Source organism: Babylonia areolata, chromosome 5, assembly GCF_041734735.1.
Source record: "Babylonia areolata isolate BAREFJ2019XMU chromosome 5, ASM4173473v1, whole genome shotgun sequence".
NCBI classification, from domain to species: Eukaryota; Metazoa; Mollusca; class Gastropoda; order Neogastropoda; family Buccinidae; genus Babylonia; species Babylonia areolata.
The window spans coordinates 16182353-16196531 of record NC_134880.1 but is presented as its reverse complement, the minus strand read 5'-3'; the positions used below and the strand labels follow the sequence as shown (position 1 = coordinate 16196531).

At 42.8% G+C, this 14179-nt stretch overlaps 1 protein-coding gene across 7 annotated transcripts in view; it reads right to left on the bottom strand.

Annotated features, from left to right (window-relative positions):
- LOC143281969 (coiled-coil domain-containing protein 87-like) overlaps nucleotides 1–14179 on the bottom strand; it is a 62620-nt gene that overhangs the window by 20881 nt on the left and 27560 nt on the right. For 5 of the 7 annotated variants that reach the window (XM_076587321.1, XM_076587325.1, XM_076587323.1 and 2 more), the window contains 7 exons: nucleotides 13453–13554; nucleotides 12702–12818; nucleotides 10740–10900; nucleotides 9132–9183; nucleotides 3063–3248; nucleotides 2089–2222; nucleotides 1066–1089 (listed from right to left, as the gene is read on the bottom strand). In XM_076587321.1, coding sequence (XP_076443436.1) covers nucleotides 1066–1089; nucleotides 2089–2222; nucleotides 3063–3248; nucleotides 9132–9183; nucleotides 10740–10900; nucleotides 12702–12818; nucleotides 13453–13554 — 776 coding nt within the window. The remainder of the gene's footprint in view (nucleotides 1–1065; nucleotides 1090–2088; nucleotides 2223–3062; nucleotides 3249–9131; nucleotides 9184–10739; nucleotides 10901–12701; nucleotides 12819–13452; nucleotides 13555–14179) is intronic. The other 2 variants (XM_076587322.1, XM_076587327.1) reach the window with 1 other exon arrangement.

Below are 14179 nucleotides of genomic sequence, written 5' to 3'. Positions count from 1 at the left end.
AGACTATATTCCACGACACAACTCCTGACGTCCACTGCTTTAGTGGTGGTGACCTAATTATTGAAAAAAAAAAAAAAAAAAAAAAAAAATTGGAGGATGGAAACTTAACCCCTTGACAGCTGAACCTGAATGCAGTGAAGCCAGTACAGCATGATTCTTCTTCTTCCTTCATGGGCTGCAGGGCTTTCACTTATTATATGACTGTTTTTACTCCCACCATCTAATCACTCAAAGTGAAAGGATGTTAAAATAAAGAAAGAACCCTCACCATGTAGGCTTTTTTTTTTTTTTTTTTTTTTTTTGAAGGGTGGGGGGTTGCATGCTGGGTGTGTTCTTGTTTCCGTAACCTACCGAATGCTGACATGAATTATGGGACAGATCTTTGACGTGCATTTTTGATCTTCTGCATGCCCATACACATGAAGGGGGTTCAGGCTCTAGCAGGTCTGCACATATGTTGACCTGGGAATCAGAAAAGTCTCCACCCTTTACCCACCAGGCAACGTGACCGGGATTCCAACCTGGGACCCTAAGATTGAAAGCCCAACGCTTTAACCATTTGGCTGCTGTGCCTGTCTGGCATGAATGTGAAGTGCAAGGACGACTCCTTTAAAGTGGTGCGACTGATTTTGCTGAACAAAAGTAATGCATCCCCCCCTCCCCCCACCCCCCAGAGGAAGAAGTCCCAACGATGACTGACACCCTGACCTGTGACCTCTATCTCATCTCAAGCCACAGCCCTTCACTGACCTGAGCGTACTCCACAGCGCAAGACATGGGGGTTAACTTCAGAGGCAGAACAGCACTAAAGTGTTGGCTTGGAGAACCAGACTGACATGGGCAAGAAGTTTCAAAACTTACAGCCAGTGCTCTGCTGCTGAGTGGTGGCCTACGCACATACACGCCCCTCGATCCCTGCCTGTGACTGACGCCACGCAAGCGGTGGGCGATGATCTATGCAGTCATGGAGCTGGCCACGGACTACTCTATTCTTCCTGGCCCACACCCACACAACCCCCCTACGCAGGGTAACCATGCATACGTAACAATGACAAACATTCCTACCTCTGCTTCCTGCTACCGACTGGTCTGAAGAAGAAATGGAGAGAACAATATAATTCTTTTTTTTTTTCTTTTCTTCTTTTTTTTTTTACTTTTTCGCTTTGGTGTCCAAAATTTGGGACACTTTGTTTTTCTGTTTCAATGATGATGATGAAATTTGAAGCTACTTTATTAAGGGATGGGGGTTTGGCAGGATGGTGGTTGCGGGAGGGGAGAGTATCATTTGTAATACATCGGTCAGCGACAGTGCTCGTTATACTGTCCATGGACAACAACAATAATCACTCCACTTCAAAACGAACGAGAGACTGAAAATTACGGATCCAGTTTTCCTTTTCTGAGCTGATGTGTCAGCAAAGTTATCTTCATGTTGTTTAATGTGCTGTCTGATAGTTTGCAACACTTGTTCACTGATGAATCAACTCTCTCCATGTTGTTACTCTGGACTGGTTTATTGTCTGTACCAAGGTACAGAAATTCACTGTTCAACACGTGTAAACACCGGAATAAAATGTATACAAACAAAAACTGAGTAAGTTATGAGAAAGTAAGAAAGTATGCACACTAAAATATGATCTCACACACACACACACACACACACACACACACACACACACTCTCACACACAGACACACACACACAAACACAAACACACACACACACACACACACACACACACACTACCCTCCTCCACCTATCTCTGACCCACAGACTCTTCTGTTCCCCCATCCTCCTTTCCCCCTCCACACACACTGCACAAGCTTCACATCCCAATCATTAAAAAGTTCTTAAAACAGTGCTCAATACTCACACAATACACACATCAACACTCCCAAGCCCCCACTCCACCCACCAACACATAGGCCCACAATAACTCCACACACACACACACACACACACAGGCCCACAATAACTCCACACAAACACACACACACCCATCCACCCCCACCCCCCGCCCCCAGACACACCCACACCCACACACACTTGCACCTGTACCAACAAGGTGTGTGGGTCACCTGTGCGTACCTGAGCTCCTGCAGGTGTTTGCTGGACATGGTGCGGCGAGACACACGTCCCCTCATGGGCCCTGCGTCCTCATCGTCCGACTCCCCCTCCTCTGAGTCGTAGAAGTGGAACACCACCCCCATGTAATCTGTCTCCTGCGGACAATTTTTTGTGCGTGTCGTTGCTGTCTTGTTACTGTGTTGTGCTGTTGTTACTGTGTTGTGCTGTTGTTACTGTGTTGTGCTGTTGTTACTGTGTTGTGCTGTTGTTACTGTGTTGTGTTGTTGTTACTGTGTTGTGTTGTGTGGTGCTGTGTTGTTCTTGTGTTGTGCTGTTGTTAGTGCGGTGTGTTGTGTGGTGGTGTGTTGTTCTTGTGTTGTGCTGTTGTTAGTGCGGTGTGTTGTGTGGTGGTGTGTTGTTATTGTGTTGTGTTGTTGTTACTGTGTTGTGCTGTTGTTACTGTGTTGTGCTGTTGTTACTGTGTTGTGTTGTGTGGTGCTGTGTTGTTCTTGTGTTGTGCTGTTGTTAGTGTGGTGTGTTGTGTGGTGCTGTGTTGTTCTTGTGTTGTGCTGTTGTTAGTGTGGTGTGTTGTGTGGTGCTGTGTTGTTCTTGTGTTGTGCTGTTGTTAGTGTGGTGTGCTGTGTGGTGTTGTGTTGTTCTTGTGTTGTTCCTGTGTTGTGCTGTTACTGTGTTGTGCTGTTGTTAGTGTGGTGTGCTGTGTGGTGTTGTGTTGTTCTTGTGTTGTTCCTGTGTTGTGCTGCACTGTAAAGTTATTGTGTTGCGTATCACCCCACAGTGCACATCTTCCTTTCCCCTCTTCCCCATATACCCCCATCACACACACACACACACCTCCCCCTCCCTCACACACACACACACACACACACACACACACACACACACACACACACACACACCCCACAAACAAACACACACACACACACACACACCACAAACACACACACACACACACACACACACACAGAGTCACCCACCAGAGTGGACAGATACTTCATGTAGTCATCACTGGTGACAGTGGACTTCCACCACTGCAGCCAGGAGGCGTAGGTGCGTGACATCTTGTCGGCCACGAAGGAGGGCATGTTGGCCGTGGTGGTCATTATCTGGGACATCTTGGTGGGGTTGTGCATCACTTCGTGGACCTTGTCCATGTTGGGCGTCTGCGACAGCCACCATTGTCATTATTGTGGTGTTGTCACCATCTTCATCAGTGTGGTGTTGCCACCACTGTCATCAGTGTGGTGTTGTCACCATTGTCATCAGTGTTGTGTTGTCACCACTGTCATCATTGTTGTGTTGTCATCATTATGATTATTGCTGTGTTGCCACCATCGTCATCACTGTGGTGTTGTCACCATCGTCATCATTGTTGTGTTGTCATCATTATGATTATTGCTGTGTTGTCACCATCGTCATCATTGTTGTGTTGTCACCATCGTCATCATTGTTGTGTTGTCATTATGATTATTGCTGTGTTGTCACCATCGTCATCACTGTGGTGTTGTCACCATCATCATCATTGTTGTGTTGTCATCATTATGATTATTGCTGTGTTGTCACCATCGTCATCATTGTTGTGTTGTCACCATCGTCATCATTGTTGTGTTGTCATTATGATTATTGCTGTGTTGTCACCATCGGCATCATTGTTGTGTTGTCACCATTGTCATCAGTCTTGTGTTGTCATCATTATGATTATTGTTGTGTTGTCACCATCGTCATCATTGTGGTGTTGTCACCATCGTCATCAGTGTTGTGTTGTCATCATTATGATTATTGTTGTGTTGTCACCATCGTCATCATTGTGGTGTTGTCACCGTTGTCATCAGTGTTGTGTTGTCATTAATGTCATCAGTGTTGTGTTGTCATCATTGTGGTGCTGTCACCATCATCATCATTGTGGTGTTGTCACCATCGTCATCAGTGTTGGGTTGTCATCACTGTCATCAGTGTTGTGTTGTCATCATTGTTGTGCTGTCATCATCGTTGTCATTGTGGGTGTCTGTCACAGCCACCATCGTCATCATTGTGGTGTTGTCACCATCATCATCAGTGTGGTGTTGTCACCACTGTCATCAGTGTTGTGTTGTCATGACTGTCATCAGTGTTGTGTTGTCATCATTGTGGTATTGTCACCATCGTCATCAGTGTTGTGTTGTCATCACTGTCATCAGTGTTGTGTTGTCATTAGTGTGGTGTTGTCACCATCGTCATCAGTGTTGTGTTGTCATGACTGTCATCAGTGTTGTGTTGTCATCATTGTGGTGTTGTCACCATCGACATCATTGTGGTGTTGTCACCATCGTCATCAGTGTTGTGTTGTCATCACTGTCATCAGTGTTGTGTTGGTGTTGTCACCATCGTCATCAGTGTTGTGTTGTCATCACTGTCATCAGTGTTGTGTTGTCATCAGTGTGGTGTTGTCACCATCATCATCAGTGTTGTGTTGTCATCACTGTCATTAGTGTTGTGTTGTCATCATTGTGGTGTTGTCACCATCGTCATCATTATTGTGTTGTCATCATTGTTGTGTTGTCATCATTGTTGTGTTGTCGTCATCGTTGTGCTATCATCATCGTTGTCATTGTGGGTGTCTGTCACAGCCACCATCGTCATCAGTGTTGTGTTGTCACCATCGTCATCAGTGTTGTGTTGTCATTGTTGTGTTGTCACCACTGTGGGCATCTGCCACAGCCACCATTGTCATAAGTGTTGTGTTGTCATCACTGTCATCATTGTTGTGTTGTCATTGTTGTGTTGTCATCATCATTGTGTTGTGACCACCGTCATCACTGTTGTGTTGTGACCACCATCACCACTGTTGTGTCGTGACCACCGTCATCACTGTTGTGTTGTCATCATTGTCATCAGTGTTGAGTTGTCATATATATATAAATGATCGTCATCATTGTTGTGTTGTCACCATCATCAGTATTGTGTTGTCATTGTTGTGTTCACCATGTTCTGTTCAAACACATGCACGCATGAAAAACAAAGCTAAATAATAATAAAATGAAAAAAACAACAAAAAAACAACAACTTGCATTAGCTCATTGTTCACATTCAGCATCCATACATCTACATCACTGACCACATTATCTTTGTAGGGTAATACACTGTCTTCTTGTAAATATTCATAAGCCTCATCCATACATCATTATGATTATCAATATCTTTTTTTTTCTTTTTTTTTTTTTTGGATGTCATGTCATCTTTGAGAATCCACAACTCTTCATATCTTAACAGGATTTTCTTCTTTCTGGTTTTTTGGGTTTTTTTGGGTTTTTTTTAATACTTAAAAAAAAGAAAAAAGTTTCTATACACAAAGGGCATCTATACATCATTATTTATTATATCTTTTTATGATATACAGTGCCTGTTTATCTGTCTGTCCATTTCTAACCTGAACCTCTTCTCAATTATTATTATTTTCTTCTTCTTTTTATTTTATTTTTTTATAATACATCTGTAACGAGCCACACTTTCTGTGTGATATATGAAGTCATCTTCATTCCTGTATGTAAATGACATAAAACAGTGTACTCAGTGAATAAAAAATATGCCATGGACACTTGTCTAGATTTGTAAAATTAAAATTCAAGAAATCTGTCAAAATTGAATACGCTGGGGGAAAAAAAAAAAAAAAAAAAAAATCTGCATGAATCAAATAATGTAAAGCTTACAAAATATCAGACCAAATGCGAGATAAATCTCTAAAAGCCAACAATAACTGGAAGAAAAGTGAAAACAGAAAACACCTATCATGATCTCATGACCTCAATCATCAGCTAGAAAAATATCAGTGGCAGAGACAAACTTAAACGCACCAAGAAGAAATGTCCACACACAAACAAGGCAACTTGAAACTTAAGTCGATGTGTCAGTTCAAAATTGTGCCATCAGTTTTGAAATGTGCTGAGGGTAAAAACAAATTAAAAAAAAAAAAAAAAAGAAAGAAAACAATTTTGGAAAAAGATAAAAATTTAAAAAAAATCAAAAAAAATCTCTGATCCTTTTTCATTAACTACCAACCAAATACACAGATTCTCAACAACAACAAAAGAAAACGAAACAAAAAAAAGAAAAAAAGACTGAAAAAAGACAATCAGCAAGAGAGAAGACATGTAGTGACACAGAAGAGGGGAAAAGTATCAAAGCACTAGCTTCTTTTTGATCTGCCTTCATGCTCAGCACCTCAACCAAACCTTATATTCAAGAAGAAAAAAGCATGTCACACAAACACACACACACACACACACACGCACACACACATTTTGATTTGCTTTCATGCTCAGCACCTCAACCAGACCAAATATTCAAGAAGAAAAAAGCATGTCTCACACACACACACATTTTGATCTGCCTTCATGCTCAGCACCTCAACCAAACCTTATATTCAAGAAGAAAAAAGCATCTCTCTCTCTCTCTCTCTCTCTCTCTCTCTCACACACACACACACACACACACACACATTTTGATCTGCCTTCATGCTCAGCACCTCAACCAAACCTAATATTCAAGAAGAAAAAAGCATCTCTCTCTCTCTCTCTCTCTCTCTCTCTCTCTCTCTCTCTCTCTCACTCTCTCTCTCTCTCTCTCTCTCTCACACACACACACACACACACACACATTTTGATCTGCCTTCATGCTCAGCACCTCAATCAAACCTAATATTCAAGAAGAAAAAAGCATGTCACACACACACACACACACACACACACACACACACACACAAAACATGCATAAAAGAAGAAACAAAAAAAGAAAAAAAGGCATAAAAATGATCATGGAAATGTGACAGTCATTCACAAAATACCAGGGATGGTTTACATAAGTGATCTTTCCAGCATTAAGTTTGCTCAGTCTACGCTAATTTCATCGACTTATTTGCTCATGCAACCAGGCCTTGGTATCCAAACAAGAAAAGAGTGGGGGACTCGGGGGAGGGAGGAGGGTGTGTGTGTGGGGGGAGGGGGGGGGGGGGGGGGGCGGGTGTAGAGCAGAAGGAGGGAGGAACCCCCCCCCCCCCTGAACCCCCACCCCACCCCCACCCCATCCCCCATTGACAAAACAATAACAATAAAACAAAACCCTTCTTCATCCACTAGCACGACGGGCGCAATAGCCAAATGGTTAAAGCATTGGACTTTCAATCTGAGGGTCCCGGGTTCAAATCATGGTGATGGCGCCTGGTGGGTAAAGGGTGGAGATTTTTACGATCTCCCAGGTCAACATCCGTGCAGACCTGCATAGTGCCTGAACCCCCTTTGTGTGTATACACAAGCAGAAGATCAAATATGCACGTTAAAGATCCTGTAATCCATGTCAGCGTTCGATGGGTTATGGAAACAAGAACATACCCAGCATGCACACCCCTGAAAGTGGAGTATAGCTGCCTACATGGCGGGTTAAAAACAGTCATACATGTAAAATCCCACTTGCGTATATACGAGTGAACGTGGCAGTTGCAGCCCACAAAAACAGAAGAAGATCCACTAGCACAAAACCACAGCACCAAGGCCAGATATCCAATGTACACACCCCAACATGAAAGAGAGAGAGAAAAAAAAAAAAGAAAAAAAAGAAAAAAAGAAACAACAACAACAGTGTTTTTTTTTTCTTTTTCAATCAAAAAACAAAAACAAAAACGAAACAAGATGTTCGAGCCACTTGGCCAAAATCATAGCAGTAACACATAACCTGCAGAGAGGAAACAAACAACAACAATAATATAATATCATAAAATAATATATGTATATAAAAAAAAAAGCCCCTCCACCAATCCAAATAATTATCAGCCCCCAACCAGTCACCCAAAACAACCAAAACACTAGGACAGAGAGCCATTCCAACACAGAAAAAGACCTCATGTTTCACACAGTCTCCTCTGCCTCTCAGTTCCTCCAGCTGTTGGGGGGGAGAAAGAAAAACATCGTAATGGCATTGAGTTTGTGCAAAAGGTCAGGTATCGTAATGTGGCACTGTACTGCCTGGAAGGCTACATATCTACACTTACGTTCTACCAATAATGTTAATTAATGAACTTTGTTTCTTTTCAGACAGCTTATCAAATCGACACTGAACATAATTATTATAATGAAGAAGAGAGGCAAGGCCTTCAAGACTTACTTGTGATACACACTTTATCCAGCCAAAAAAAAAAAAAGAATTTCGAATGTCTTCTGTATTTAGAACTGTAACGTTTCGGGAAAAAAGAAAAAAAGAAAAAGAATATGAAAGTAAATCCAAACAAAACACATTCAATTTGAGACTAAAGACTTACTTTCAGAACTAATGTGTACCTACCAATGATGTTCAAAGATAAATATCTAAAAGTGTTTGTTTCTTTTTTTCTTCATCATATATCCATTACAGTATTTGAGGTGATGATGCCATTTACATCATGTTATTTTTGTATATCTCAATCATTTTAAAAACTCTATAAAGTCCACCGTAAAGGAGCCGTTTCCCTTGCTTCAGGCACCCTGCAAGGTATAGCTGCTTTCTCAGTCCAGATCCGCATGTTTGACAGGCTGACAGAAACTACAACGCTGTCCATTCAATTTCTTTTTCATGTTCATTCTAGTGAATTCAGTGTCCGCTGCAGTAAACACGTCAATGGTGTCATTGGTGTCACTGTGTGTGGTCTGTCCACAATTTGTGTTTCTTGTCTTTTGATTGCAAACAACAAAAACGAGGTCAGTCTGTCTTCAAACCAAACAACAAATTGTGATTTTATTATATTTTTTTATCCTCAACAAAATAAACCATTGATGATCTGGAAATACAGTTTTGATCCGGAACACTTACAACCTATTATTAGTATGAACTGTGAAGATGTTTTCCTCGCTGTGTTTTATCCAAATTTATAGTATTGGCAGACAAAGTATTTCCTGAGAAAATGACACTGTTAAAGTTTACCAGGGCACACACACACACACACACACACACACACACAGAAACACACACACACACATACACACTCACACACACATGCACACAAACACACACACATACACAGAGAAAAAATGAACAATACTCACAATGGGAGCAAAGATGTTTTCTCCCTGGAAGTTCTTTGGGGGGTTTGTCGGCCTGGAAAAGACAACAGATCCATTGACATTGTTGCTTATAGTCCAGCCAGCCACACAGGGCCATTTCAGGACTGCCAAACTGAATAAAAAAAAATCCAACTGCATCCAACACATAGCCCTGTCACGTCTGATAAAAAGCAACAACAACAACAAAAACAAAAAACAAAACAAAAACCAAAAACAAAACCTTCAAGACAATCATATCATGACATATTATCCTAATCATTAAGCTCCTTAAGGCAAATAAGACAAGGCTGTGCTGGTGGTGTCAGCAGCTAATTCCACCTAATTCATCATCCCCTGATTACAAAATTTAAAAAAAAGAAAAAAAAAAGATTAAGCCTCCTTTCAAGCAAAACGTTTTTAAAAGAAGAAGAAAAAGTATTTAAAAAAAGGAAAAAAGAAAAGGCCATTATAACATTGTGGAATGGACAGCTAGTGCCTTTCCCAGTGTATACAATATCACGACCTAATCATCAGAGCAAAACAGCACTGACAGAACATCATAGTTTTTACAGAAAAGACAGGAAAAAAAGTGTCATGGCTTGCTGGGTAAAAGAGAAAGAAAGGGAGAATGGACTGGAAAGGCAGAAAAAGCAGACAGCAGTGAAGGAAGAAAAACAAGTAGGTAGAAACAAAGACACCCAAAGAAAAGAGGAAATTTCTAGCAGAGTATTTCCAGAAAGCGGGGATACAGCTTATACTCAACTCTTTCACTGCCAAGTTTCTTGAGAAAAACAACAACTCCCCAGCACCAAATTTTTTTAGATACAGTGCTTTCAGTTGCATTCTTGCAGTTCTTGGTTCATGTCAAAACAACACAATGGGCGTGTTCACTTCAAACTGGGTCAGGAAGCATAGGTTAGTCATTGTTCTGTTGATGGGGAAACTGGCTGTGGCTGTCAAGCTTTGTTACCATGTGAAAAACAGTCCCTTTGAACATGATCCCTGGATGAAAGAGTTAAAGACTCCTGGCACCCCACAGTGTAGTGGTCACTATTATATATCAATGGAGTGGAAGGTGGCAGAATGGTCAAGATGCTCATCTGTCAATACAGAATCTGTGAGGGTCTGGGTTTGAATCCTGCTCTCGCTCTTTCTCCCAAGTTTTACTGGAAAATCGAACTGAGCGTCTCGTCATTCGGACAAGACGATAAACCGAGGTCCCGTGTGCAGCACGCACTTGGCACACTGAAAGAGAAACCGTGGCAACGAGTGTACTGTCCTCTGGCAAAATTCTGTCAAAGAAATCCACTCTGATAGGTAAACAAATATATATATGCAAGCACTCAAGGCCTAAGTGTGTTGGGCTATGCTGGCTGGTCACGCATCTGCCTAGCAGATATGGTGTAGCGTATATGGATTTGTCCAAACGCAGTGCACCTCGTTGAGGAACTGAAACTGAAACTAAGTGGAGTGGTTGCCTAGTAGTAATCATCACCCCCAATTCTCTTTTATTCTTTTTTTTTTTTTTTTTGAATATTTGTTTTCATAGCAATGACAAAAAGAAAAAAAGAAAAAAAAACGGAAAAGTGTTATCGATGAAGCGTGACGTACGTGCGTGCCCAAGCCTTCATGTCCTGGTGTCCCCAGGGCGGGGACTTCTCGCGGTACAGTGCGGGGTTGATGACCCGTTGGCTGACCTTCTTGCCCAGCGAGGCTGACGCCATGGTGCCCGCCATGTTGACCGACTCTGGTGCTGCCACCACCATCACGTCCTGTGAGGATGGCCACACACCCATTTTACATCACTGCCACCACCACCATCATGTCTTGTGAGGATGGCCACACACCCATTTTACATCACTGCCGCCACCACCACCACCACCACCATCATGTTCTGTGAGGATGGCCACACACCCATTTTACATCACTGCCACCACCACCAGACCATCACGTCCTGTGAGGATGGCCACACACCCATTTTACATCACTGCCACCACACACCATCATGTCCTGTGAGGATGGCCACACACCCATTTTACTCACTGCCACCACCACCACCACCATCACGTCCTGTGAGGATGGCCACACACCCATTTTACATCACTGCCACACCCACCACCGCCACCATCACGTCCTGTGAGGATGGCCACACACCCATTTACATCACTGCCACCACCACCACCCCACCATCATGTCCTGTGAGGATGGCCACACACCCTTTTACATCACTGCACCATCATGTCCTGTGAGGATGGCCACACACCCATTTTACGTCACTGCCACCATCACCACCACCATCACGTCCTGTGAGGATGGCCACACACCCATTTTACATCACTGCCACCACCACCGCCACCATCACGTCCTGTGAGGATGGCCACACACCCATTTACATCACTGCCACCACCACCACCGCCACCATCATGTCCTGTGAGGATGGCCACACACCCATTTTACATCACTGCCACCACCACCACCACCACCATCATGTCCTGTGAGGATGGCCACACACCCATTTTACATCACTGCCACCACCACCACCACCACCATCATGTCCTGTGAGGATGGCCACACACCCATTTTACATCACTGCCACCACCACCACCACCACCATCATGTCCTGTGAGGATGGCCACACACCCATTTTACATCACTGTCACCACCACCACCATGTCCTGTGAGGATGGCCACACACCCATTTTACATCAGCTGTATTCTGTAATCTGTGCATGAGGTGTTTTGGAGTTTGTTGGGTTGTAGTTATTCTGGTGACAAGTTGGTTGTTATGTGTGATGTGCATGCACACGTTATATAATGTTCGCATGGATGCATACGAGCACACATGTGTGTGCACATCCACAACAAATGCACACAAAGAAATGTAAACACACACACACACATACACACACACATACACACACATGCACAAAGTCACAGAGACATACAAAGGTGCAGAAATATACATGTATAAATGCCATATGTTATAATTATGATGATGATTATGATGGTGATAATGATAATGATGATTACAATAATGATGACACCAATGATGATGATGTAGACGAGGAGGTGGAGGAAGAGGAGGACAATGACAACAATGATAATGATGATGACAATGACTATGAGGATGATGAAGATGATAACGACAATGATGATGATGACAACAACAACAATAAAAATGATGATGAAAATGACTATGATGACAATGAAGACAATGATGATGATGATGCCAACAACAATGATGATGATGATGTTGATAATGACGATAATGATGATGATGACAATGATGATGTCCAAGACAGTAATGATGATGACAACGATAATGATGATGTCGACAATGATGATGAAGATGACAACGCTAATCATGATAATGACAATGATGTCAACAACAATTACGATAATGACAATGATGATGACCTAGACAATAAAGATGATGATGATGATGTTGACAACGATAATGATGATAATTATGATGATAATGATGACGACGAAGACGATGACAACAATGATGATGATAATGACAATGATGATGACGATGACAACGACGATGACGAAGACGACATGGCGACTGACATGGTCCAGGTTGAGGTGGTCGGAGGGCACAGTCTTCATGATCTCCCTGTACACCTCACGGATCTCGTCACTCAGGAACAGGTTCTTGTCCAGGTTCTTCACTGTCACGGGGTCAATCTGTCGGCAGGCACAGCACGGCACAGCACAGCACACAGGGTGAAAACAGACACAGAATACTCTATCAGCTCAACAAGAGCAATTCACGCGTGGGGGTACGCTACTCAAACGATGCACGATATGAACGCACAAAAGACATGCAACGCTCAATATTGCCAACAGGAACCGTGCAGAGAGTGTGTTGTTCATATGTGTGTGTGTGTGTGTGTGTGTGTCTGTGTGTGTGTGTGTGTGTTTGCCATCATACAGTCATTGTGGAAACATAATTTGCAAGAATGTACAGCAATGTACAAGAAAAAAAAATATATATATATGGACAGAGAGAGAGAGAGAGAGAGAGAGAGAGAGAGAGAGAGAGAGACCTACATCTATCTCATCTATCTAGCTATCTACACACACACACACACACACACACACACACACACACACACACAGAGACTCCCAGACCCTCACTCGCTTTCACTTCAAATAAACACACATGCACAAACTCTCATCCACCCTCCTTACCTTACACACACACACACACACACACACTCAAACACACACTCACACACACACACACACACACGCACACCGAAGCCCCATCACATCAGTAAAACGTGGACAGTGAGTTAAGCTCAGCCGCAAAGCTCACCTCCTCTATCAGGTCGTTGTAGACTGTGGCGTATCGGCTGAGGGTGATGGACGACAGACACACACGCTCCGACACACGGATGTCCGATGTTCGAACCATCATCTGAAATAGCAAGATGACCTACATTTTCACACCTGCATGATTAGGGTGAGGGATGGATGACAGGACACACTGTACAGCGTCACCTGAAATGTCAAGACGGTTGAGAGTTCCTGAAAGAAAAGCCACTTCATTCCTGCATGATCAGTGTGAGGGATGGATAAGTTGAACATCACCTGGAATGTCAAGACGGTTGAGAGTTCCTGAAAGAAAAGCCACTTCATACCCGCATGATTAGTGTGAGGGATGGATAACATACTGTTGAACATCACCTGGAATGTCAAGATGTTTGAGAGTTCCTGAAAGAAAAGCCACTTCATACCTGCATGATCAGTGTGAGGGATGGATAACATACTGTTGAACATCACCTGAAATGTCAAGACGGTTGAGAGTTCCTGAAAGAAAAGCCACTTCATTCCTGCATGATCAGTGTGAGGGATGGATAAGTTGAACATCACCTGGAATGTCAAGATGTTTGAGAGTTGCTAAAGAAAAGCCACTTCATACTTGCATGATTAGTGTGAGGGATGGATAAGTTGAACATCACCTGGAATGTCAAGATGTTTGAGAGTTCCTTAAAGAAAAGCCACTTCATACTTGCATGATTAGTGTATGGGATAAGGACATG